Raw genomic sequence first — 27,533 nt, forward strand, 5'->3', positions numbered from 1 at the left:
GCCTTTGACACAGTCTGTCATAGCACCCTCATACAACGCCTCAACAACGTCGGAATACAAGGAAAAGCATTAGACTGGATCATCTCGTTCCTCGCCGGAAGAACACAAAGAGTCTGCCTCCCCCCTTCAAATCAGAGGCCACCGAAGTCATCTGCGGCGTACTACAAGGTTCCTCACTCAGTCCCACCCTCTTCAACGTATACATGAGTCCCCTCGCATCCATCGCGCGCCAACACAACCTCAACATCATCTCCTACGCAGAGGACACCCAGCTGATCCTTTCACTCACCAAAGACCCAAACACCGCCAAAACCAACTTACACGACGGAATGAAAGAAGTAGCCGAGTGGATGAAGAACAGCCGTTTAAAACTAAACTCGGACAAGACGGAAGTCCTCATCCTTGGTTCATCCCCCTCTGCCTGGGACGACTCATGGTGGCCACCGGCCCTGGGAACCGCACCCATACCCATGGATCACGCACGTAACCTGAGCTTCATCCTGGACTCCTCCCTCTCGATGACCAGACAAGTCAACGCCGTTTCATCATCATGCTTCAACATCCTACGCATGCTCAAAAAAACTTCCGCTGGATCCCCACCGAAACAAGAAAGACGGTCACCCATGCACTGGTCACAAGCCGCCTGGATTACGGAAATACCCTTTACGCCGGAACCACAGCCAAACTACAGAAAAAACTCCAACGCATCCAAAACGCCTCAGCCAGAATCATCCTAGACATCCCCCGCCAAGCTCATATTTCCGATCACCTGAAAGACCTCCACTGGCTTCCCGTCAACAAGAGAATAACGTTTCGTCTCCTCACCCATGCACACAAAGCCCTTTACAACCTAGGATGCCTCAACACACGACTGTCCTTCTACACCCCCACCCGCTATCTACGATCATCCAATCAAGCCCTCTCCGATATTCCGCGCATCCATAAATCCACCATGGGGGGTAGATCCTTCTCCTACTTTGCGGCAAAAACCTGGAATTCAGTCTCCACCCACCTCCGCCTTACACAGAACTACCTCTCCTTCAGAAAGCAACTAAAAACTTGGATATTCGATAAGTAATTGTACCCCCCCTCCCTCAAGCGCCTTGAGACCCTCTGGGTGAGCAGTGCGCTATACAAATTTCTGAACTTGAACTTGAACTTGACCCTCTGCCTGTTATCATTAGCTTCAGAGGTTGCCTTTTTAGACTATTCTCTTTGTATTACTTAAAGTTACTATTTTATACTATCCTCAGAATACATTATTATTTGACTGTATATCTTGGTTTTTCCATGCAAAGTGCTCTTGTACCTTTCAGTGCTCAATCCATACTAATATAATAAAGAGAGAGCCCAAACCTTTGAGGCGGGACCACAGCACCAATCACAACACCCAATACAGCGTTGGAAAGAGCAGTTGCAGCAGAAGGACATAGGCTATGCAGGCGCCCACCATATACATTTAAAACGTAAAAGAAGCGTGCCAGCAAAGTAGTCCCTTGTGTGCGTGTCTGCGTTGTTCTGTGGGCGTGTGCTGGGGGCGTGACAAACGCTGGGGGCGTGTAGTACGTTCCTCCCTTCATGCAATGTCTCCTATTGGGTGCTAATCCCACCCTGCTCCATTTAAATACCCCTGCACCCCATAATCATAACCCACCCTTACCGCTTAAAATACCCCAACACCCTTGAACCCTAACCATCTTAACCCTATAAATATACCCTGTACCCCAAAACCCAAACCTATCCCTAAACCCTAAAAATACCCCTCTACCCCAAAACCCAAACCTAGCCCTGAACCCTAAAAATACCCCTGTACCTCAAAACCCAAACGAACCCCTGAACCCTAAAAATACCCCTGTACCCCAAAACCCAAACCTAGCCCTGAACCCTTAAAATACCCCTGTACCCCAAAAAACAAACCTACCCCATAACCCTAAAAATACCCCTGTACCCCTAAACCCAAACCTAGCCCTGAACCCTAAAAATAACCCTGTACCCCAAAACCCAAACCTACCCCTGAACCCTAAAAATACCCCTATACCCCAAAACCCAAACCTAGCCTTGAACCCTAAAAATACCCCTGTACCCCAAAACCCATACCTATCTCTAAACCCTAAAACTACCTCTGTACCCCATTACCCAAAACTATATCTGAACCCTTAAAATACCCAAACACCCTAAAACATATAGCTCAGTACCCCAAAACATATACCCCTATACCCATACTTACCTTATCCAAACATTAAAAAAACATGCTTTTACCATTCATGCATTTACAACGAATTTCGTTGTAAATGTATGCGTGGTAAAAGCATATAAAATGTAATGCCATGCGTTATAATGGCATTGCGGAGTCATGGTACTTTCGTAATGAAAGTATGCGGAGTGATGGTATGCGGAAAGAAGGTTGCAGAATAATGGGCGTTTACCCTCCCCCGGTAAGTACATTGGTGGCACGGCAGTCCACATCTCCAGCAACATACTCATATTTTTTCACCACCCATTTGAAAAATGCACAGGTCTCTCTCATTGATGGCCAGCACCGACATACACTTTTAGACACACCTCCCGCCACAAGTTCTAGAATTGCGAACTTTAGAGCTGGGGAGCTATGTTCGAATCTCGGCATCAGCTCAACATCCTGTGATTCCAGGCAAATCGCTTTGTCACCCTGTGCCTACCACAAATGAATGTGTTCTTCAGTAATGTAAATTGTGCTCCTTCCATGTTGTCGAGTTCGCGCTATATAATATTGCAAGGAAAAATAAAGTAGGGAAACTCGAGTTCACACACTACTGAACACGCACTCTTCAGTGCATCAGCAGTGCACTGTGAATCAGAGCATTTCACAGGCCTGTCACAGATAAGAAATGCTATCAAAACGAAATCTTACAAAACAATATACTACTGGCCGGCAGCAATTCATACCCGGACAACGTCGAGACGAGCTGCTAGTGTAAAATAAACCAGTATTTTAGATTATGAATGATAAGCACATCCAGTTTCCTATGCTAATGCACAAACATTATGAAGTAGCTTTTCATTTATTACTTAATAAGCTATACAAGTATTTATCCAGAATGTAGATTTGAGTCAGTTTGGGGGACAGGAAGAAATCTGAGGAAGATTCATTTTAAATGTATTTGGGGCGGTTGTATCATTTGTATTGAGTCCTATTTTACAATCACGTTTACCCTGTTGTGAAACAAATATTATTTATTAGTTTATTATATGTGCAAAACATTACGAAATATTCAAACATGCTCGTTGTGTTCTAACGAGGCAGGAACGTCTGGTGCAGGTCTTTTTAAAAGTTTATGATGAGTGACACTGAAAGAGAGGGAGACACAACCAAGTGCAGAGGGAGCTCCTTACCGTGTAGAGGTTGGGTCTTTTCTCCTTCAGATCATCGCTGTATTGTACGATGGCCTTCAGATGAGGGAGCTGGTCCTGAACCTACACACAATACAAGGGAAACATAACGCATTAATTATAACACATCCGGCGCATAAGTAAGATCAAGCACAAAAACAGATAATACTCTGAAAGAACTCCTGTGAAACGTAAAATACACATTTGACTACAAACAACAAAAGCACTTAAGGATCAAAGTGAGTTAGCCAAAAGATGAACTATATTAGTTATAGGACAAATGATATAAATTGACAAAACTTGTCATGCTGTTGTCCATATGGACAATATACTTCCTAATTACTATGGAACACGTGTGGTGGCATACTAGGGATCCCCCTCGAGTCAGATGCAGAGTCCTCAAACTTCTTTCACAAATCTGCAGGACTTCACTTGGTTACTTGATGTCCCTCTGGTGTCTGATGCCACAGGGTGGACATTCTGTCATGAAGCTGCAGTATCTCAAGTGGTTACTTGGTGTCCCTCTTGTGGGTAATTCCAAAGATTACAAATTCTTTCATGAAGCTGCAGTATCTCAAGTGGTTACTTGGTGTCCCTCTTATGGGTAATTCCAAAGATTGCAAATTCTTTCATGAAGCTGCAGTATCTCAAGTGGTTACGTGGTGTCCCTCTTGTGGGTAATTCCAAAGATTGGAAATTCTGTCATGAAGCTGCAGTATCTCAAGTGGTTACTTGGTGTCCCTCTTGTGGGTAATTCCAAAGATTGGAAATTCTTTCATGAAGCTGCAGTATCTCAAGTGGTTACTTGGTGTCCCTCTTATGGGTAATTCCAAAGATTGCAAATTCTGTCATGAAGCTGCAGTATCTCAAGTGGTTACCTGGTGTCCCTCTTGTGGGTAGTTCCAAAGATTGGAAATTCTTTCATGAAGCAGCAGTATCTCAAGTGGTTACTTGGTGTCCCTCTTATGGGTAATTCCAATGATTGCAAACTCTTTCATGAAGCTGCAGTATCTCAAGTGGTTACTTGGTGTCCCTCTTGTGGGTAATTCCAAAGATTGGAAATTCTGTCATGAAGCTGCAGTATCTCAAGTGGTTACTTGGTGTCCCTCTTGTGGGTAATTCCAAAGATTGGAAATTCTTTCATGAAGCTGCAGTATCTCAAGTGGTTACTTGGTGTCCCTTTTATGGGTAATTCCAAAGATTGCACATTCTTTCATGAAGCAGCAGTATCTCAAGTGGTTACTTGGTGTCCCTCTTATGGGTAATTTCAAAGATTGGAAATTCTTTCATGAAGCTGCAGTATCTCAAGTGATTACTTGGTGTCTCTCTTGTGGATAATTCCAAAGATTGGACATTCTTTCATGAAGCTGCAGTATCTCAAGTGGGTAATTGGTGTCCCTCTTGTGGGTAATTTCAAAGATTGGAAATTCTTTCATGAAGCTGCATTATCTCAAGTGGTTACTTGGTGTCCCTCTTGTGGGTAATTTCAAAGATTGGAAATTCTTTCATGAAGCTGCAGTATCTCAAGTGGTTACTTGGTGTACCTCTTATGGGTAATTTCAAAGATTGGAAATTCTTTCATGAAGCTGCAGTATCTCAAGTGGTTACTTGGTGTCCCTCTTATGGGTAATTTCAAAGATTGGAAATTCTTTCATGAACCTGCAGTATCTCAAGTGGTTACTTGATGTCCCTCTTGTGGGTATTTTCAAAGATTGGAAATTCTTTCATGAAGCTGCAGTATCTCAAGTGGTTACTTGGTGTCCCTCTTGTGGGTAATTCCAAAGATTGGAAATTCTTTCATGAAGCTGCAGTATCTCAAGTGGTTACTTGGTGTCCCTCTTATGGGTAATTTCAAAGATTTGAAATTCTTTCATGAAGCTGCAGTATCTCAAGTAGTTACTTGATGTCCCTCTTGTGGGTATTTTCAAAGATTGGAAATTCTTTCATGAAGCTGCAGTATCTCAAGTGGTTACTTGGTGTCCCTCTTGTGGGTAATTCCAAAGATTGGAAATTGTGTCCCTTTTGTGGGTAATTTCAAAGATTGGAAATTCTTTCATGAAGCTGCAGTATCTCAAGTGGTTACTTGGTGTACCTCTTATGGGTAATTTCAAAGATTGGAAATTCTTTCATGAAGCTGCAGTATCTCAAGTGGTTACTTGGTGTCCCTCTTATGGGTAATTTCAAAGATTGGAAATTCTTTCATGAACCTGCAGTATCTCAAGTGGTTAGTTGATGTCCCTCTTGTGGGTATTTTCAAAGAGTGGAAATTCTTTCATGAAGCTGCAGTATCTCAAGTGGTTACTTGGTGTCCCTCTTGTGGGTAATTCCAAAGATTGGAAATTCTTTCATGAAGCTGAAGTATCTCAAGTGGTTACTTGGTGTCCCTCTTATGGGTAATTTCAAAGATTGGAAATTCTTTCATGAAGCTGCAGTATCTCAAGTGGTTACTTGATGTCCCTCTTGTGGGTATTTTCAAAGATTGGAAATTCTTTCATGAAGCTGCAGTATCTCAAGTGGTTACTTGGTGTACCTCTTGTGGGTAATTCCAAAGATTGGAAATTGTGTCCCTCTTGTGGGTAATTTCAAAGATTGGAAATTCTTTCATGAAGCTGCAGTATGTCAAGTGGTTACTTGGCGTCCCTCTTGTGGGTAATTCCAAAGATTGGAAATTCTTTCATGAAGCTGCAGTATCTCAAGTGGTTACTTGGTGTCACTCTTGTGGGTAATTCCAAAGATTGGAAATTCTTTCATAAAGCTGCAGTATCTCAAGTGGTTACTTGGTGTCCCTATTGTGGGTAGTTCCAAAGATTGAAAATTCTTTCATGAAGCTGCAGTATCTCAAGTGGTTACTTGGTGTCCCACTTGTGGGTAATTCCAAAGATTGGAAATTCTTTCATGAAGCTGCAGTATCTCAAGTGGTTATTTGGTGTCCCTCTTATGGGTAATTCCAAAGATTGGAAATTGTTTCATGAAGCTGCAGTATCTCAAGTGGTTACTTGGTGTCCCTCTTGTGGGTAATTCCAAAGATTGGAAATTCTTTCATGAAGCTGCAGTATCTCAAGTGGTTACTTGGTGTCCCTTTTATAGGTAATTTCAAAGATTGGAAATTCTTTCATGAAGCTGCAGTATCTCAAGTGGTTACTTTGTGTCCCTCTTGTGGGTAATTCCAAAGATTGGAAATTCTCTCATGAAGCTGCAGTATCTCAAGTGGTTACCAGGTGTCTCCACACGTCAGACCCAACTGAAGTCTTCAAGCCTTTGTCAACCTGGATGTGGATCTATTTCAAATCAAACAAGCAGAATGGCAGTGAGTGAATTATTAGGAGAATGGGATTGCAAGCATGCACACATGGCATGTGAGAGTCAACAAGATGGATAAATGCAGGAAAGATATGAGACAGGGGTGGAGAGAGCACGCAGAAGAACAGCACATTGTTAGATTCCTAAAATAGGGAAATGCAGCCGCAGAATAAGAGAGCACAGGGTGAAGGAGCACAGGGTGAAGGAGCACAGGCTGAGGGCACAGGGGAGGGATGAGAACAGAGGATCAGAAAGAACTAGTGATGAGAGCGCAGAGGATGAAAGTGGGGTGCATGAAGGAGAGACAAATGAGCCAGGGGGGTGGAGAGTTGAATGCATATGACAAGAGAGATAAGGGTGAGAGAGTAAAGGGTGATAGAGCACTGGATGGAAGAGGGCTGGTTGGAAAAGAGCAAAAGAAGGATGAAGCACCTCAAATAAGAGAACACAATTAAAAGCCACAGGGTTGGTGAGTAAGGAATGAGGGAGCATGAGATGGAACAGATTGGGCTGGGAGAGAGATCAAAGAATATAAATGCCACACAATGCCATATAACACTAGATGAGAGAGCTCAGGGTGGGAGAATGCAAGATGGAATAGCGCAGGATGGGAAGGCACAAGACATAAGATGTTAGTATGGGATGGCGTGGGATGCAGTATTATGGTCCTAAATGGAGGACAGAATGGGAGAGACCACACAGCATGGTAAAGAGGAGAATGGGGTGGGAATGGGAGCAAACATGTTTTAGAAGACCAAAGAAGATGCAAGCGCACAGGGTGAGAGAGAACATGTGATGGGTGAGAACTGGGCTGGGCAGAGCCAAGCACATAACAGTAAAGAACAGTTGAAGATGGCACAAAGTGGTAAAATAGGATACAAGATACCCCATGATGGGGAGGGGATATAAGGTAGAAGAGCTCTAGATGAGAGTGTATGTGATAAGCAAGCCTGTGGACAATGCTGACACAAAAGTCACCATTAAAGAAAATGGGCCTGCACCCCTAATGCGAGGCATCTTTGGTATTCAAGGGAATTCCATCACCTCGAGCCAGGTACTGCAAAAGAAAAGGAGGTAGTAATAGAAGAGGGAGATGTATAAAAGGAGAAAGGAGAGCTAAAATGTAAAGATGACAAACAAAGAAAAGATATGTAAGCGATGGAATGAGAAAAAAAGAGTTTGTGGGAAGGTCAGACAGGGACAGCCAAAAGAGTGAGAGTGGCAAACTCAGCAATAGAAGGATAGACTACAGAGGGTGAGACAGAGGGTTGGGTATGCAAGTGAAATGCAGGCCTCAGATTCAAAGGATTTATTGTCATGCAGACCAAGAGAGTGAGGAACAGAGGCCAGTGGGGTGAGACATAAAGAGAGAAAGCAATTCTGAGAGAAACATCAAGGGGTGAGAAACCTTTGGAAATTATTTTCAGATAGGCCAGGACAGAATGACGAAAGAACACAAGTAGAGAAGGCACAGGAGAAGGGCGAAGGGCGAAGGGCGAAGGGGTGGGACGAATTGATGAGTGTCAGAGAGGAAAAGAGAAAAATGCTCAGAATAAATTAGCAGTAAGGTAATGAGTACCAGGGAGAAGGGCTGGAGTGTAATGGGGAGGCAGTGGATTAGGGAAAGGCTAGCTAACACAGGTAGAGAAGATATTGAGGGATGGTTGGAAGGAGAGAGAAAAGAAGACCGAACAAGAGAAACTTGATACACATTTGATAGGTCAGAGAGAAAAATCCAAATCTCTCTCTCTTTTGTTAAAAAAATAGGTTGGTTGAAAGATGTGTCTGCACCAGCACTAACTTGCCTCCCCCCTGTGTGCCCCACTGCTTCTACCCTACAGTCCTCTCCACAAATTCTGCACTGTGCCAGACCTTGACATTACTCACTCCCATGGTGACAGATGTGTCTGTCCTTGACTGGCTTCTTGTTCCTGAGCAGAAGCACCAGGCACTTGAGAGGGAGCACCAACATTAGCATATATGGGCGTAGTGTGAGGAGCTTGTCATTTCTCCAGGGTGACCAGGTAAGGGAGCTCAAAGACGGCCGTCTACACAATCAGGTTGCAGAAGCACAGGCTTTTGCTGATGCTTGGCGTGTGCCTGCACTTCAGTGGCCAAATGTGCAAAACAGTGTTTTCATGGCTGTCGCCTCTTCCCCAATTCCGGAGCCCACAAATGGCCACGCTACACACAGTGCTCTGTAACACACGTTTTTATTCTTTGGCATACAAGCGTTATCTGAACGCACTATGTCATAAACTTTATTGACCACACCCAGATACCTCCTGACTGATGATGTCATTTTGTAAGGAGTCCACTGTGGACCACAAGGGTCCTACTGTGCAGGATCACATGACTCTACATCTCCCCCTTTGTTGAATAAAATTCCAGGCAACATATATATATTAGACTTCCTCAATGAGTCGTGGAGGTGCTCGCATGTATTATGCCACCGCTGGGAAGCCTTCCAATATGGCACCACGTCTGCTACTGAAGCCTGGGTAAGGTGGTATAAGCACCCCTGACTAAGATATAGGTTACCTATATCTACCTTAAATAACAGACACATATAAACCTATAAGTCACTCCTATGGCAGGCCTTGACAATCCTGAAGGCAGAGTGTTGGGTTTTGTGTGAGAGGGTGCCCATGCATGAGCAGGACCCCTCTGCAGCTTTCAGAATCCATCCTCTGAGGCTGTTCTGTGATACAGTCATACCATATACTCTTTCAGCACCGCCCGCCGCAAAGTTAAAAATGCGGGATGCACCCACCACTGTGGCGGGTGCATCCTAATTCGAGGCACGGGACCTCCGCCCTTATGGCGGACGGTCCCTGCCCAGGACAGGATGGCGGACGGACAAAGTCCGTCCGCCATCCTAATGACCCCCTTGGTTTCTCTTTCGCTTGGCAAACCGTTATGAAATGTTTTTCGTTCCCCACAGCCTTTTCATGTCTGTCCAATGGCAGCACATTTACCTTCTTGTGGAAACAAGAGTCCACATCGGAAGCACAATTTCTTTCTTATCTGAGACATCGTCTTATGTGACTCCACTTTATGTTTCAGCTTACTTTTCATGATCAAAGCTGTTTCAGTCTGGGCTGTTCCAGGCTCCATGTCAGAAGCCTGCTGATCTGCACGTTCCTCAGCTCTCGCAGCCATGAGTACCATTTCTAGACTGAGCATCTCTCTCAGCATGCGTTGTCTGAAAGAATCATATAATGAAACATCAAAGATTATGAGACGCACGGTCTCTGTCATTTAATTCACGGAATTTGCAGTGCTTGTATCAAGTCTTTCAACAAAGGCGTATTGTTTCATCACCTTGCTGTCTTACCTGGTTGAAAATGTACCTTTCAGAGTCGACATTCGCCATTGGATTGAACTTGGCTTCCAAGGTTTTTTTTATTTGATGGTACACTACTTCATCAGCTAGTGGTATTTTCTTTCTTTCACTCCATCAGCTGCAAGGTTCTTTAAGTATTTGACAATCTTTTTGCCATCTATTTCTTTTAGAGTATCTATGAAATCCTCAATGTTTCAATCCTTGCAGTCCATCTGGCGCCAATATTCTGTTTCTTGGCGGTGTCGAGTGGTGGTTTCAGAACCTCTGCAGCATCAAAACTTGTGTTGGGACCTACTGCTGTTGAGAGTATCTGCTGTCCCGACGATGGATGCCACTCACTTGGACTTGCACCTTCTGTAAGCATCAGAGCTAAACTTACATCTTGGTTGCCGCACCCAGGCTAAAGTCATACCGTGCCACGGTTTTGTCTCTTGCATATGTTCATTACAACTCTCAACTTTGTGCATCGTATTTGATTGTCATTGCCTTTATCGTTTCTTCATACCTGGCTGTTGCTGCCAATAGAGTTTCTGCTTTGAATGGATGATGGCTGTGTTACACTGTGGCACAGTATCTCTTCTTTCGGCGTTACCAGTAGACTTTCTGACTGTGCTCCTCTGTAGGGCTGCCACTTCTTCGAGGGCCTTGCAAGAGTTAGAGTGGCACTTTTGACTCCACATACACCAACTGTAGACTACTTATTTGGGCGCATGTGGCACGCACAAACAGGTTGCTGGACCCTGGTAAACTCCTTGGGAGAGCAGTCTTATTACTTTGAGGCATGATTCTCCTTCTCGTCACCAGTTGTTGAGTCTTCCCCCGCTCTGGAGCACACAAATTACGACTCCACACAGGGAGTTCTGTAACAGACGTCTTTATTCTTCGGCATGCAAACGTCAACTGAATGCACTGTCATAAACTTTATTGACCACACTCAGATATACCCAGATACCTACCAACCGATTATGTAATTTTGTAAGGAGCTCACCAAGGACCACAAGGGTCCTACTGCGCATGATCATACATACCTACAATGGTCAGAAAGGGACATGGTGGCCTACCTTCTATTGTGAATACAGGATGGCTTACTCTCAGCACCAAAGAATTTCAGAGATGCAGTTTAATCATAGCTCCCTTGTCGACCTGCCTATTTCAGGCTGTTTCCCCCACAAATGCATTTATAGCCAAACAAATGTGCAACAAAGAAATAAAATTTTATTCTAGAGCAGAAGTCACTAAATCTGACTTTGCAGTATGCATTTGTTTATTCTCGCTCTTATGGTCGGACTGTCCTGAAGGGCAATCAGGCAAAGGGAAATCAGTCATTGGCTAGCAGGTTGAAGGAATTATTGCCATCGCTGATACATTTGCTTCTCATATAAGAACATCAGCACAAATAAATTGGCGAGTAAGGGATGACATGGACGAAAAATAGTTTCCTTGCTGCAGAGGAGGCCTTTGATTGGGTGGAATGAGATTATTTATTCAGATTATTAGACTCCATGACTGAAGGGCACAGTTAGAGCTGTGTGAGATCACAGTCCAGATGCTGGTGAGCATTGAGGTGCACTGTCTGAGCATGCTTACCTCTCAGTGTAGGGGATGACTGGATGTGCACTGTCAGAGCACATTTACATCTGTGTGCTGCTCAGAATCAAGGTGCGTTGAGGGAGTAGTAGCAGGTGTGAGTAGAGCCCTGGTCAAGGCCTAAGTGCATTGTACAGTTTCAATTCTGTGTGTTTGGATTGACTTAGAAGTAAAGTGCACTGCCAGAGCCGTATCAGATCAAATTAGTTCTAGGGACTGTTCGGAGTACTGGTTCTAATCACAACTGATAATAACCGGATGAGCTGTGCATAATCAGAGTACTCATGCTGGTCAGTATTCGGTGCACTATCAGAACTGTTTTAAATCTGAGATCTGGTTAGAACTGAGGTGCAATGTTTGAGCACTGTTAGATCTCAGTGCTGCGCAGTACTGAGGTGGGGTGTTGTGTCAGATTGGAGTACTGCTTTTGATCAGGACTAAGGTGCATGGTTAAAGTTTCAATCAAAGAAATGCTGAAGCTCATCAGATACACTTTTATATCTGAAGGTCATGGCAGCCAATTTGTCCTAAAGCTGCTCTGTAAATGTATTGTTCATTTTTGAGGTAAGATGATCTTGGGGTGACCATGCTGAAGGCCATTGAATATGCCTGCTAATAATTTCCATCTTAAGTGTTTTGTGAGATGTGTATAGGAAATGAGAGAGAATGGGTGAACATCTCACCTGCAGAATCTTCTTCAGTTGGTCGTCATCTTCCACTAAAAGGATGCTGGCTTCACTGTTGCTGGCCACGTACTGACAGGCGTCCGCCGAGCTTGTGGTGTAAATTCCAGCAGGAATACCACTGCAAACAAAGGAAGAGGAGAATTTAGAAATCCATGGCTATTGGTTTATGTTGGTGCTTACATATGTCATGAAGGACTGCATGGGTGATTCCAGAGCCCTCTTGAATGACTCCCCACACACAAGATGAAACCACTCGAAGGTCATCACAGTTTAATGGACAGGCTGGTGAAGAACGTGTTTGCTCTCACACCTTGTGTAGTTTGGTTTGCCCTGTTCCCATCATGCACTGGGACAGGAACAGACTAATTTGCATATAGCCATGTTCTGAGCTGGGATGGTGCAGTGAGCTAAAAAACGGTGTTGGATCTAGCCCTGATCTCTTGACTGGGTGAGAGTATTCTGCTTAATTCAGAGACTCTGTCCATCACCACCCCTTGTTGTTAAATATTTTGTCCACCCTAAGCGTGGAAGGGTATACTCAGATGTGAGTCCCTTGCTCATTGCACCATCAGGATTCAAGCAAGCCGGGCCGACGACGGCTGAAATGCCAGAAACTGGTCCCCGGAAGCTTGTTTCCTTCCCAGTGTAAGAATTGGCTTGGTAGTTTGGTTTGCCCTGTTCCCATCATGCACTGGGACAGGAACAGACTAATTTGCATATAGCCAGGTTCTCAGCTGGGATGGTGCAGTGAGCTAAAAAACGGTGTTGGATCTAGCCCTGATCTCTTGATTGGGTGAGAGTATTCTGCTTAATTCAGAGACTCTGTCCATCACCACCCCTTGTTGTTAAATATTTTGTCCACCCTAAGCGTGGAAGGGTATACTCAGATGTGAGTCCCTTGCTCATTGCACCATCTGGATTCAAGCAAGCCGGGCCGACGACGGCTGAAATGCCAGAAACCGGTCCCCGGAAGCTTGTTTCCTTCCCAGTGTAAGAATTGGCTTGGTAGTTTGGTTTGCCCTGTTCCCATCATGTACTGGGACAGGAACAGACTAATTTGCATATAGCCAGGTTCTGAGCTGGGATGGTGCAGTGAGCTAAAATACGGTGTTGGATCTAGCCCTGATCTCTTGACTGGGTGAGAGTATTCTGCTTAATTCAGAGACTCTGTCCATCACCACCCCTTGTTGTTAAATATTTTGTCCACCCTAAGTGTGGAAGGGTATACTCAGATGTGAGACCCTTGCTCATTGCACCATCAGGATTCAAGCAAGCCGGGACGACGACGGCTGAAATGCCAGAAACCGGTCCCCGGAAGCTTGTTTCCTTCCCAGTGTAAGAATTGGCTTGGTAGTTTGGTTTGCCCTGTTCCCATCATGCACTGGGACAGGAACAGACTAATTTGCATATAGCCAGGTTCTGAGCTGGGATGGTGCAGTGAGCTAAAAAACAGTGTTGGATCTAGCCCTGATCTCTTGACTGGGTGAGAGTATTCTGCTTAATTCAGAGACTCTGTCCATCACCACCCCTTGTTGGTAAATATTTTGTCCACCCTAAGCGTGGAAGGGTATACTCAGATGTGAGTCCCTTGCTCATTGCACCATCAGGATTCAAGCAAGCCGGGCCGACGACGGCTGAAATGCCAGAAACCGGTCCCCGGAAGCTTGTTTCCTTCCCAGTGTAAGAATTGGCTTGGTAGTTTGGTTTGCCCTGTTCCCATCATGCACTGGGACAGGAACAGACTAATTTGCATATAGCCAGGTTCTGAGCTGGGATGGTGCAGTGAGCTAAAAAACGGTGTTGGATCTAGCCCTGATCTCTTGACTGGGTGAGAGTATTCTGCTTAATTCAGAGACTCTGTCCATCACCACCCCTTGTTGTTAAATATTTTGTCCACCCTAAGCGTGGAAGGGTATACTCAGATGTGAGTCCCTTGCTCATTGCACCATCAGGATTCAAGCAAGCCGGGCCGACGACGGCTGAAATGCCAGAAACCGGTCCCCGGAAGCTTGTTTCCTTCCCAGTGTAAGAATTGGCTTGGTAGTTTGGTTTGCCCTGTTCCCATCATGTACTGGGACAGGAACAGACTAATTTGCATATAGCCAGGTTCTGAGCTGGGATGGTGCAGTGAGCTAAAAAACGGTGTTGGATCTAGCCCTGATCTCTTGACTGGGTGAGAGTATTCTGCTTAATTCAGAGACTCTGTCCATCACCACCCCTTGTTGTTAAATATTTTGTCCACCCTAAGCGTGGAAGGGTATACTCAGATGTGAGTCCCTTGCTCATTGCACCATCAGGATTCAAGCAAGCCGGGCCGACGACGGCTGAAATGCCAGAAACCGGTCCCCGGAAGCTTGTTTCCTTCCCAGTGTAAGAATTGGCTTGGTAGTTTGGTTTGCCCTGTTCCCATCATGTACTGGGACAGGAACAGACTAATTTGCATGTAGCCAGGTTCTGAGCTGGGATGGTGCAGTGAGCTAAAAAACGGTGTTGGATCTAGCCCTGATCTCTTGACTGGGTGAGAGTATTCTGCTTAATTCAGAGACTCTGTCCATCACCACCCCTTGTTGTTAAATATTTTGTCCACCCTAAGTGTGGAAGGGTATACTCAGATGTGAGACCCTTGCTCATTGCACCATCAGGATTCAAGCAAGCCGGGACGACGACGGCTGAAATGCCAGAAACCGGTCCCCGGAAGCTTGTTTCCTTCCCAGTGTAAGAATTGGCTTGGTAGTTTGGTTTGCCCTGTTCCCATCATGCACTGGGACAGGAACAGACTAATTTGCATATAGCCAGGTTCTGAGCTGGGATGGTGCAGTGAGCTAAAAAACGGTTTTGGATCTAGCCCTGATCTCTTGACTGGGTGAGAGTATTCTGCCTAATTCAGAGACTCTGTCCATTACCACCCCTTGTTGTTAAATATTTTGTCCACCCTAAGCGTGGAAGGGTATACTCAGATGTGAGTCCCTTGCTCATTGCACCATCAGGATTCAAGCAAGCCGGGCCGACGACGGCTGAAATGCCAGAAACCGGTCCCCGGAAGCTTGTTTCCTTCCCAGTGTAAGAATTGGCTTAGTAGTTTGGTTTGCCCTGTTCCCATCATGCACTGGGACAGGAACAGACTAATTTGCATATAGCCAGGTTCTGAGCTGGGATGGTGTAGTGAGCTAAAAAACGGTGTTGGATCTAGCCCTGATCTCTTGACTGGGTGAGAGTATTCTGCTTAATTCAGAGACTCTGTCCATCACCGACCCTTGTTGTTAAATATTTTGTCCACCCTAAGCGTGGAAGGGTATACTCAGATGTAAATCCCTTGCTCATTGCACCATCAGGATTCAAGCAATCCAGGCCGACGACGGCTGAAATGCCAGAAACTGATCCCCGGAAACTTGTTTCCTTCCCAGTGTAAGAATTGGCTTGGTAGTTTGGTTTGCCCTGTTCCCATCATGCACTGGGACACGAACAGACTAATTTGCATATAGCCAGGTTCTGAGCTGGGATGGTGCAGTGAGCTAAAAAACGGTGTTGGATCTAGCCCTGATCTCTTGACTGGGTGAGAGTATTCTGCTTAATTCAGAGACTCTGTCCATCACCACCCCTTGTTGGTAAATACTCACACCTTGTGATGGCATAAGGTGCATGCCACCTTCAAGGACAGCAACAAAGTTAGGAGCAGCTAAATATTTACAAGCAACCTTGTGGGTGTGAGTTCAATCAATCATTTCACTTGTAAAGCTCACTACTTACCCGTGAGGGTCTCAAGGCGATGGGGGAGGAGGGGGTGCTGCTACTGCTCGAAGAGCCAGGTCTTGAGGAGTTTTCTGAAGGTCAGCTGGTCTTGAGTCTGCCGTAGGCGGGGGGGATGGTGTTCCAGGTCTGGCCGGCAGTCGTTCTTTGGATGCGGGGAACTGTGGCGAGGCCAGTGGAGCGGAGCAGAGCTGGCGGGTGGGGGTGTAGAAGCTGAGTTGTTTGTTGAGGTTTGCTGGTCCGGTGTTGTGGAGTGCTTTGTGTGCGTGGATGAGGAGCTTGAAGGTTATCCTCTTGTTGATGAGGAGCCAGTGCAGGTCTCTCAGATGGGGTGATATGGCTGTGGTGGGGTATGTCGAGGATCAGATGTGCAGAGGTGTTCTGGATTCGTTGCAGCTGTCTCAGGAGCTTGACCGAAGTTCCTGCATGCTGGTGACGAGGGCCTGGGTGACTGTTCTTCTCGTTTCGGTGGGGATCCACTTGTAGATCCTGGGCAGCATGTGGAGGGTGTTGAAGCAGGAGGAGGAGATGGCGCTGGCCTGCTTTGTCATGGAGAGGGTGGAGTAGAGGTTGCGTGCGTGGTCGGTGGGTGTTGGGGCAGTTCCCAGGCTCAAGGGGTGGATCCGAGGATGAGGACCACCGTCTTGTCCGAGTTCAGCTTCAGCCGGCTGTTCCTCATCCATTCAGCGACGGCCTTCATTCCTTCATGGAGGTTGGTTTTGGCGATGTGAGGGTCCTTGGTGAGGGAGAGGATCAGCTGGGTGTCATCGGCATAGGACATGATGTTGAGGTCGTGCTGTTGGACGACGTGGGCGAGGGGTGCCATGTAGATGTTGAACAGCGTCGGGCTGAAGGATGAGCCCTGGGGTACGCCGCAGATGATCTCGGTGGCATTGGAGCCGAAGGGAGGGAGGCGATCGCTCTGTGTTCTGCTGGAGAGGAAGGATGTGGTCTAGTCCAGGGCCTTCACTTGGATCCCGGTGTCGTGTAGGCGTGTTTGTAGTGTGTGGTGGCAGACCGTGTCGAAGGCGGCTGACAGGTCCAGGAGGATGAGGGTTGCTGTTTCTCCGTTGTCTAGCAGGGTCCTGATATCATCGGTGGCGGTGATGAAGGCGGTTTTGGTGGTATGGTTGCTGCGGAACCCGGACTGGGAGGGGTCCAGGATGCTGTTCTCCTCGAGGTAGTGGGTCAGTTGTTTGTTGATGGTTTTCTCGATGACTTTCGCCGGGAACGGGAGCAGGGAGATGGGCCGGAAGTTCTTGTAGTCCTTGGGGTCTGCCTTGGTTTTCTTGAGTAAGGGGTTGATCTTGGCGAACTTCCAGCTTTCCGGGAAGGTTGCTGTCTCAAAGGAGATGTTGATTACTTTCCGGAGATGGGGTACGATGGCTGTGCTGGCTTTGTTGAAGATGTGGTGGGGGCATGGGTCTAACATTGATCCAGAGTGGACGGTGTTTATGATCTTGCTGGTGTCCTCGTCGTTGATGCTGGTCCAGGAGAGCAGGCGGTTGGTGTGGGTGGTGGTCGTGGGGGCGAAGGTCTCAGTGGTTGTCGGGGCGGTCATGACGTTGAAGCCGTCGTGAATGTCAGCGATCTTGTGGTGGAAGAAGGTGGCCAGCGAGTCGCACAGGTCTTGCAAAGGTGGGATGTTGTTGGTGTTGGAGCTGGTGTTGGAGAGTTCCTTCATGATGTTGAAGAGATCTTTGCTGTTGTGTGCATTGTTATCTAGGCAGTCTTTGAATGAGGCCCTTTTGGCGGATCTGATGAGGGGATGGTGTCTGCGGGTGGTGTTCTTGTGAGCTGCGTAGCTGTCCGGTGTTCGTTCGCGGAGCCAGTTCTTCTCCAGTTTTTGGCATGTTCGTTTGGAGGCCTGGAAGTCTTCGGTGAACCAGGTGGCTTTCTTGCTGGTGTGGCTGTTGGAGGGTGTCTTGATCGGGGCGAGGGTGTTGGTGCAGTCGTCGATCCACTGTCTGAGGTTGCGGGCGGCGTTGTCGGGTTTGGTGGGGTCAGTGGGTGGGCTCTGGGCGAGGGTGGTGGTTAGCTGGTCTTGGGTGACTTTGCTCCAGCAGCGACGGGGCATCTGTTGGGTGTGGTGGTGCGTGGTGGGCTTCCTGAAGGTGAAGTGGATACAGTGATGGTTGGTCCAGTGGGGTTCGGTGGTGTGATTGAAGGAAACGTGGGGGTTTTGTGTAGAAGATGGGTCAAGCGTGTGGCCCGCTGTGTGGTTGGGTGCTGTCACGAGCTGTCTGAGTCTGAGGTTGGCAAGGTTGTTGATCAGGGAGGGGGAGTTGGTGTCGTGGTTGTTCTCTTGTGGAAGTTCAGGTCCCCGAGGAGGATGTAGTCCATGGAGGTGAGGGCGTGTGTGCTGATGAACTCGGCGATGGAGTCGCTGAACTGTGGTCGAGGTCCGGGGGGTCTGTAGACGAGGGTTCCTCTGAGGGTGGTGTTGGGGTCGGTGTGGATCTGGAAGTGCAGGTGTTTGGCAATACTGAGGCTGTCATCGGTGTTGGTTGAGACTCTGAGGGTGTTCTTGTGGACGATGGTGATTCCTCCTCCTACTCCGTTGGTGCGGTCCCTGCGGGTGACCTTGTAGCCTTCCGGGATGGCTATGGAGATGTCGGGAGCCGAGGCGGGGTTCAGCCAGGCCTCCGTCAGGAAGGCAACGTCTGGGGAGGTTGAGTTGAGAAGGTCCTAGATTTCAACGGCGTGTTTGCGGGCGGAGCGGATGTTGAGGAGGATGCATCTGAGGTAGTTGAGTTCTTTCCTGGGCGGAGGGTTGGCGGGGCAGATACTGGTGAAGCTGCATTTCCGGCAGGTGAAGGGTCCTTGGGTGAGCTTCAGGGTGGCCCGGTAGCAGGCGTGTTCTCATCCGGGGTTGAGTGCGTGGAGGGTGCTGGCATCCTAGGGCAGTCGGGCGTCATGGTGTTCGCGGGGTCCAGGAGTTCTGACACTAGGTGCGGTCCAGGCGCAGACCCGCTTTCCTTCAGCACGCCAGCGGCACGGCCGCACAGCAGCCACCATAAGAAGGGGGGGTGGGAGGGAGGAGCAGCTGGGAGGGGGAGTGGATGTATGGGAGCGGGGCGGGGCTGCAGGGGACACAGCAGCGAAAAGCGGGACCGGCGAGGGAACACAAGGCAAAGCGGGCACAGAGGGACAACGAGGGAAATACAAGTACGGTAAATACAATATTAGACAACCAGAGGGGCACAAAAACAGGCCCAATAAAACGGGCAAAAAGCAAGTACAGAAGCGGAAAAGCAAACCTAAGGCCTACCACTGGCCACCAGGGATGAGGCGCAGGTGGTAGCCTGCGGGTGGAGGCGGGCCTCGAACTAAGCAACAGCTGGGCTGGAGCACAGGTGCAGTCCCGTGGAGCTACGCGGCGTGGAGAGGGACCTGCCTGGCAACAGGGTAAAGGGTCGCTCTCACTGCCGCCCAGCGTCCGCCATAAGAAGGGGAGGTGGGAGGGAGGAGCAGCTGGGAGGGGGGAGCGGATGTTTGGGAGCGGGGGGCGGGGACGCAGCGATGGGAAGCAGTACCGGCGAGGGATCACAAGGCATAGTGGGCACTGAGGGATAACAAGGGCAATACAAGAACCTTAAATAAAATATTAGACAACCAGAGGGCACAAAAACAGGCACAATAAAACAGGCAAAAAGCACGTACAGAAGCGGAAAAGCAAACCTAAGGCCTACCACTGGCCACCAGGGACGAGGCGCAGGTGGTAGTCTGCGGGTGGAGGCGGGCCTCGAACTAGGCAGCAGCTGGGCTGGAGCACGGGCACAATCCGGTGGAGCTACGCGACGTAGGGAGCGAGCTGTCTGGCAACAGGGTCAAGGGTCGCTTGTAGCAACTTGCAGGAACAAGTATGGAAGGCACGAATCAGTAGAGTAGAAGTATTCCTTTATTATGACAAGTAGAAGAAGGAACGAAGAAAACATGCAGCTCAAGTGGAGCTGACTGACCAAGAAATGAATCATAATATTCCTTAACAGTTTACACAGTCACAGAGATTACATGTACAAGATTCTACATATTACATTCTATTCTTACATACACAGTGTTCCTAAAGCATATTCCATAAAGGAATATGCCATTACTACACATCCCCTTTCCTTAATATTTAACACCTTGGCTGCTATGAGTTTTCCCCCTGGGTGCTGCAATTTAATAAATCCCACTTTACATGACAAAGCCAGCTCGTCATAAGCACAGGGCAGGTAAAGCCCATGACGAGCTGGCTTTGTCATCAGCACTGAAGGTGTTAATTGAACAACAAAATATAACAAAAAAACCAAAAGAACATGAAATAAACCTAACCTTAGAAACTGACAAAATCCTGAAATTTCTTTGGAGTGACAACACGTCTTCCACCCCTAGTGGACCTGTTAACAACATCACCATCTGGAACAACCATACCTTTTCCCTATGTAGACTCAACTCCTGGTAAATGAACCTGAGAATCAACACAATGAAACTCACTCCCAATATGGTTGTCCAAACATTTATCACTAGAGGAAGAATCCACAAATACACCACTCAGTGAAGAGTGAGGATCCACTGGACCTTCCAAAGGAATCAGAACTTGCCTTTGGAGCTCTAGATCTTGCCTTTGGAGCTCTACAGGAATTCTAGACTCATCCCCTTTCTCCAAATTTGGTAAAACTTCCAACCACCAGTGATTTCTTTCCCTGACAGGAGAATTCTTCTTTATAACACTATTATCACCAGCCAAAGCAATACGATTCATATGATGTATATTACCATCATCTAATTCGACTGTGTTCCTCATAACCTTGGCAATAACTCTGGGATCCGAAAACTTAGCCTGTAATTTTCCAGACTTCCTACTAGACTTGACTCTAACACACTGTCCAATTTTGAGATTCACCTCTTTAGTACCATGTTTAGTGTCGAAATACAATTTATTTTTACATTGAGATTTAACGATGGACTGTTTCACGTGATCAGGATCCCATTCATACTTTTTACTCCTACCAATACAACCTGGATTTAATCTACAGTGAGGCAATCTTCCCCTCATCAATCCAAAAGTACTCTCTCCACCTGTATCATGTACCGTGACCCTATATGACCAAATCAATCTGTTGAGTTCATCATCCCAATTCTTATTCACTTTCTTTGCCAATTGCAGGACACCTTTCAAAACTCTGTTCATTCTCTCCACCACTGAATTTCCCCTAGGGTGGTATAGAGCCGTAAATCTTTGTTCAATCCCAGTATTACACATACATTTTTTCATTAAATCAGATTTAAACTGCACACCATTATCAGTTAAAATGGAAGCTGGAAAGCCTTCCCTCAAAAAACACTTGTCCAAAAAATTGATCACCATCTGTGTATCCACACTTGTGACCACTTCAACTTCAATCCATCTTGAAAACAAATCAACAAGCACCAAAATGTACTTTGAAATGCCATCTTGCCAAACTACTGGACCCATTATATCCAACGCAATGTGCTCCCACGGTAAATTTGGACAAACCAAAGATGACATTGGTGGATTAAGAGTCTTTTGTGACTTGTCTGCACTCTCACAATGGATACAGTCACAAACATGTCTTTCAATTTCTCTTGGTGCGAGAGACGCCTGGATGTCCTTCATGACCCAAAGTTACTATAATATCTCTCACGCCAGCTGGAGGTATAATTTTCCCAACTCTACACAGAAATTCACCATCAACGCTTAATTAATCACGAACTTCCCAAAAAGGTCTAAGCCTAAAATCCACTTTACCATCTTTACTCCATCCCTGAATGACCTTATTTCTCACAACCTGCAATACCTCATCCTTTTTGTTCTCCTCATCCCACTTATCCTTAGATATACCTGTGGTGTCAGTAAACACTGCAGCAACACACACATCATTCCAATGATCAAATTCAACTTCCTTGAGAGGCAAAGGATGTCTAGTGAGGAAATCTGCAATTACATTTTTAGCTCCAGGAACATATTGCACTTCATGAACAAAATCTTGAATTCTCATTGACATTCTTGTAATTCTCGCAGAAGCTCTGGACAGACCCTCTGTGGTGAGCAATTTTGTTAATGGTTTATGGTCAGACCTCAATAAGAATTTCTTCCCCCATATGAATTTCCTAAAATGTTCCATGGCCCATACACACGCTAATGTCTCCCGCTATATAACCGAATACTTCGCTTCAGCAGGAGACAGCGAGCAGGATGCAAAAGCAATGACCACTTCATTTCCTTTTTCTGTGATCTGAGACAACACACCCCCCAAACCTGTTCCACTGGCATCAATTGTAACAATACTGTCCGCCAGAGGATCAAAACCCTGCAAAGCAGGTGCATTCGCAATGGCTTGCTTAATACATTCAAAAGACTTCTGACAACCCCCATTCCAGAACAAGAGAACCTTTGTTCTTCATAAGTAAACGCATCTCATAAATCTTTTGCGAAAAATTATAGACACATTTCACATAGAATTCTGCCAAGCCCAAGAACGAACGCAATTCATCCTTTGACTTGGGAGCAGGGGCATTCAATATAGCTTCCACTAAGGAACTTTTGGGTTTAATGCCATCGCCTCCAATTTCATGGCCCAAATACAACATATTACATTCTATTCTTACATACACAATGTTCCTAAAGCATATTCCACAAAGGAATATGCCATTACTACATCGCTCCATTCTGACCCACTGCCACTACACACACTTGGAGCTGTGTTTGAGGCTGCACCACCACAAGAACTCCCAGCCACCGGGTGTATACAACCGCAACGCTCTTTACAGTGGCATCTTTTGCAAAGATGCATATAATTTGTCATGCAACCAAAATGCTGGCTCTTCTAGCCATCTACAACACACACTTCTCCTGTGCCCAAATGTAGGCCTGCTAAAGAAATTCACCTACCTCTAAACCAAGAACTTCATGACATCCTTTCATTAAAAACCTATATTTGTTTTCCACATAACAGTCTTTGGGATTCGGAGATTGGCTCAGAAGAAGGACAATTATAGAGGCTGATGAAGCTACATTACTAGGACCTAGAGGCTGGAGGACCAACATACATGTTCCCTAATAACAGAAGTACATTGTTCATCTCTTTAGAGAAAACAGAGAATGGGAAATGTTTTCAGGGCAGATCAGCATAGGGCAGCATGGGCGTTGGAAATTTCCTGTGGTAGGAGATTAAGAGGGGATCCCACATGGGTCTGATCAACCGGTGTACTAGATCCACATACAAATTAACTAGCTGTTTATGGGCCTGTTATGCCTGCAGGTGTGCAGACAAATTGCTGATAAACAGCACTTTTAGGAAATACTATGAGAGGGTTGTGAAGTTTCAGCTGGCATGCACAGGAAAGGAAATACATAAAGGAAAAAAACTAAATAGTGGAAGACGCAGAGAGAGAGAAGCACATTGCAAAAGAATGAGCATAACAGAGAAGCACATCTAAGAAAAAGCAAGGATGAGAGAAAAAAGATGGGTAGATACGAAGGGAAAGAAGAACGGAAGGGAAAAGGAAAGAAGAAAGGAAACATGAATGTAAAGATAGAAGAAAGGTGAAACATACGATGAAACTGTGAAAGAATGATTGAATGGAAAAGTGAAAGCATTAACTGGTGAAATTGTGAATGGATGGAAGTATAGAAGAATGCACAGAAGAACAAAAGAGAAAAGCTGGATGGTTAAAACACAGATGGATACATGAAGATAGAAGATATGGATTGATGAATGAAAAGATGGAAGGATAAATGGATGGATAGATAAAAGGAAAGTAAAAGTAACTCTCTTTAGGAGGGTCACATTTGCTCGCTTCACAGGCTCGCGCTAATTAGAGGTATATTTCAAGTGCAGGGTATTTTAATTTTCTGGCTACTCCCTTGTCAGGCAGCGTCTAAGGGATCTGCTCTTGAGTATCACTCATCACAGCGTTCAAACATTCTGTCTTCGATGCATTTCACGGTCCACTACTGATTACCTTGTTTTTTTTATTTGAGTTTTTGTCTTCTTTGTGACTATTATTTTAACTCGCTATATTATTGTTAATCTTTTGAGGGTGATTACTACCTTGTGATGTTTTCTCTCTCTAGGACACCATTTTCCTTGTGCCTCTTACATTATTGGAGTGAGAATATATTTGGCGCCATACCTCGTGTCTCCCCCTGGTCCATTCAGACATTCTGGAGGACAGTAGTGTGGCTGTGGCACCCAGAGAAGGCTCAATCAATGATAAACATTCCCGCTTACCTTATCTACATTCCTAGATGGAATTTATCCAATATAGTCTGACTCTAATCCCTTAGTTGGTTTTGGATATTTTCCGACTCAGCAACATAGCATCAGGCTGAGGAAGAAGGGGCACAATCATTGCTGTCAATGTACTCAGGGATTCGAGAATTGTCATGTTGTGAAGGTCGACCAAATATTGGGACAACTTGTTATTGATTCCGCTCATTGTTATCTACTGGACAGGGGATGAGTCCATTGGGGATGTGGAAAAAATGCTACTCAAAACTCGCTATATAGTAGGGAGATAGGACCAACATATGTAAATTTACGCCACTTGTTCTATTGGATCAAGAAAAAAAAGCATGGGTAGTAGGTCCTGAAGAAGGTGGTTAAAAGAATTTAATATCCACCGAAACATGCATTGACCACGATCAATATTGTTTGAAGATCCCAGTTCAAGACACAACATTGGAAGATTAATGGGGAGTGGGCTCCTTGTTTGTTTGTTGAAGAATACTGTTTTGAGGGACATGGGAAATGAGTGTATGGAGTGCGCATGAGCATGGCGATGAAAGAGAGAGTGATATATGAGTGGTTGATTAGTCATTTTACTGTACTGGTTTGATTTCATTTTTATTGTTGTATTTATTTGTGGAAAAAATGAATGCTTTTCTGGGGTCTGGTTTAAGAAGAATTTGAAGACAAAAGGATGACTAAAAATAAAATATATGAAAATAAGGAAAATTGCTAAAAAAAAGTAATTTAGGAAGCATTAAATAAAACAAATTTGAATGAATTGTTTTAGGTCAGACAACAATGGATGAATTCCATCTATGAATGTAGACAGGGTAAATGGAATGTTTATTAATGGTTGATGTCTTTTGTACCCCTTGTTCCCAAACCTAATATGGTATATTTTGGGATACCCTTCTTCTTAGAAGCTAGAGAAGATCGCCTTTATCATTCTTTCTCCTGAAAGAGGATTATGAAAAGAGGCTACACCTCCGATCAACAGTGTGTAGGTGACTCCACATTGGACCACAAAACCTGCGAGCAGGGACCCCCACGGTGAGGTGGTGAGTGGAAAGGAGGAGGACGCTTTCCTCAGTTTTGATTTATATATGTTCTTTGTGTACCTAAAGATATGACATTGCATCACCCAACTGTGCATACAGTGATGACATACATTAATAGCTTATCAACAACTCTCTTAATTATCCAGAAAAAGCATTTGCCCAGGACCACTTAAATTATTCCTGAATTTTGAAAAATACTAAAGAAGAAAATGCAATACAGGGTTGCAGGTTTTAGTGGCAGCGATTTGTCGCTGAGTGATGATTTCTGAATAGCTTCTAACTGATGATACAAGGTTCCACCTTCTTCAGTCTGTTAAACCAAGCACACATGTCGCAGATGCTCCAGATTGCCCTCTGAAGAAGTCTAAAACAAAATGAGTGTAGTATCATGTGAAGAACTGCTCACCTAGCATAACATGACTAAATCACCAATTACTAATCATTGGCAGCTCATAGTCAATGACATAAACATGTTCAAGACAAAGCCAACCTTGCAAGCCTACTTTCTCTCACAACCTGGATGGCACCTTACACCCTTTCCCCAGCTTATAAAAGGCCTAAAGAAATTCAACCACATCACCCATACATTGACATACTTAATTTATTCCATATTTATCCTCACACCAAGTACAAAACTAGCAGCAGCATCTACAAGACCATCAGAAATGGAATCCATGCACAAGTGGCTAAGAGAAGAACCACTTCGGGTGGAGAGTGCCACTCCTGGAACCATAACATCAACAGGTGGTGGAGAAATATGATGAAAAACAAGAGGGGCAACCTGTACATCCGGGCACTGGAACAACATCCCCATGAACCTCAGACCTACTGACTCCCTGGAATTCAAAAAAAGTTAAGAAGCAAATAAAATGTGGCGATGTTTTATGTCCCAGGTGACTTACTGAGGCCTTGTATCCCAAGTGCCTTGAGTGATGATGAATGTGGCCTCTACATACAGTGTTGACATGCAGCAGGACTGAGATAATAGTGACTATCTGGGGTGTTAGCTGCAGCATTTATTAGGAGTAAGTACAGCAAAAGGAGGCACTTACCCAGCTATGATGGCTCCTAAGTGGCCAATGAACCACTCTGGGGAGTTCGAGCCCAGGATTCCCACGCCGTGGAAGCGCTCCAGACCGAGCTGCAGGGATGAGATTTAGAAGGTCTTGATCAGTACCAGCTTTTTTGCCATGATCCATAAGTGCAATATAATTATCAATGATTCTATTGGATTAACTTATAAAACTTGCTCTTACCAAGTTAGAATTAGAAAGCCCATTGTGGTCCAGTCACAGCTCAAACGAATGAAAGAAAGCAACAAGATTCTAAGTTCATGTAGTTTCTCACAGATGATGAAACATATTTGCTTGCACAATTTTGAGAACACAAGTTTCAATATATCTGTACAGGTGATCCTATGTATTCCATAAGTGATACGGTGCAGTGCTCAGGTGTATGGTCAAAGATTGTAACAAAACACACAAAATATATTCATATGGATAGAGAAAAAACTATCCAGCTTAGTGTATCCAATGTAGATGAAAATCTGCAACAAAAATCCTTAAATGTTTAGATTTTTTGTTTAAAGGTATGTCACCAGATCCAAACAATTATATGCAGTGGACTACAGGCCTGGATTACCACACGGGTGGCGGATCGGCCATAGGTGGTGACAACACTACGCACACACGTTACAGGAGGGTCTGTGCTGAATATGCTGCAGGGTGCGCAACATTCTGGGGAAGAACCCTTCTTGAGTAACACAGATATTGGTGCACAAGCAATACAGCCTCGCAGCACCGTGGTACTACCCTGCTCACTGCTTAGGGTTTGGAGGGGAGCTGTCGGGCGAACTGGTGGAAGCAGACTGATAGACTATGGGAAGGTACACTGTTTGTGGCTCTCCACCATGCGTCATTGAGGCCTAAAAGCGCGACCGGTGGTGTAGGGCGCATTATCCTGGCTGCAAGCTTGGCGACATGCCTAATCTGGAACCGCCTGCATACATCATACTTCCGCACGTGACAATAAGGAGGATAACCATCCTGTGGTCTGGGGGGACCCCCCTTCTACTACCGCCATACTCGCGGACCTCACTGCGTGCTCTCCATAACTAAGGGATCCAACATGGGGAAAGCAGATGCGCACCAACCTCGTCTCACATTTGACACAAAGAAAAGCACACAACTACAGACATCGG

General features: G+C 45.7%; 1 protein-coding gene across 1 annotated transcript in view; it reads right to left on the bottom strand.

The window, feature by feature from the left end:
- Positions 1-27,533, bottom strand: part of LOC147725882 (long-chain-fatty-acid--CoA ligase ACSBG2-like) — a 194,013-nt gene that overhangs the window by 15,163 nt on the left and 151,317 nt on the right. Inside the window, exons 3-5 of the mRNA XM_086963382.1 lie at positions 26,386-26,474; positions 12,286-12,406; positions 3,373-3,453 (exon numbers count right to left, since the gene is read on the bottom strand). Coding sequence (XP_086819508.1) covers positions 3,373-3,453; positions 12,286-12,406; positions 26,386-26,474 — 291 coding nt within the window. The remainder of the gene's footprint in view (positions 1-3,372; positions 3,454-12,285; positions 12,407-26,385; positions 26,475-27,533) is intronic.

Source organism: Lissotriton vulgaris, chromosome 3_1 (assembly GCF_964263255.1).
Source record: "Lissotriton vulgaris chromosome 3_1, aLisVul1.2, whole genome shotgun sequence".
NCBI lineage: Eukaryota > Metazoa > Chordata > Amphibia > Caudata > Salamandridae > Lissotriton > Lissotriton vulgaris.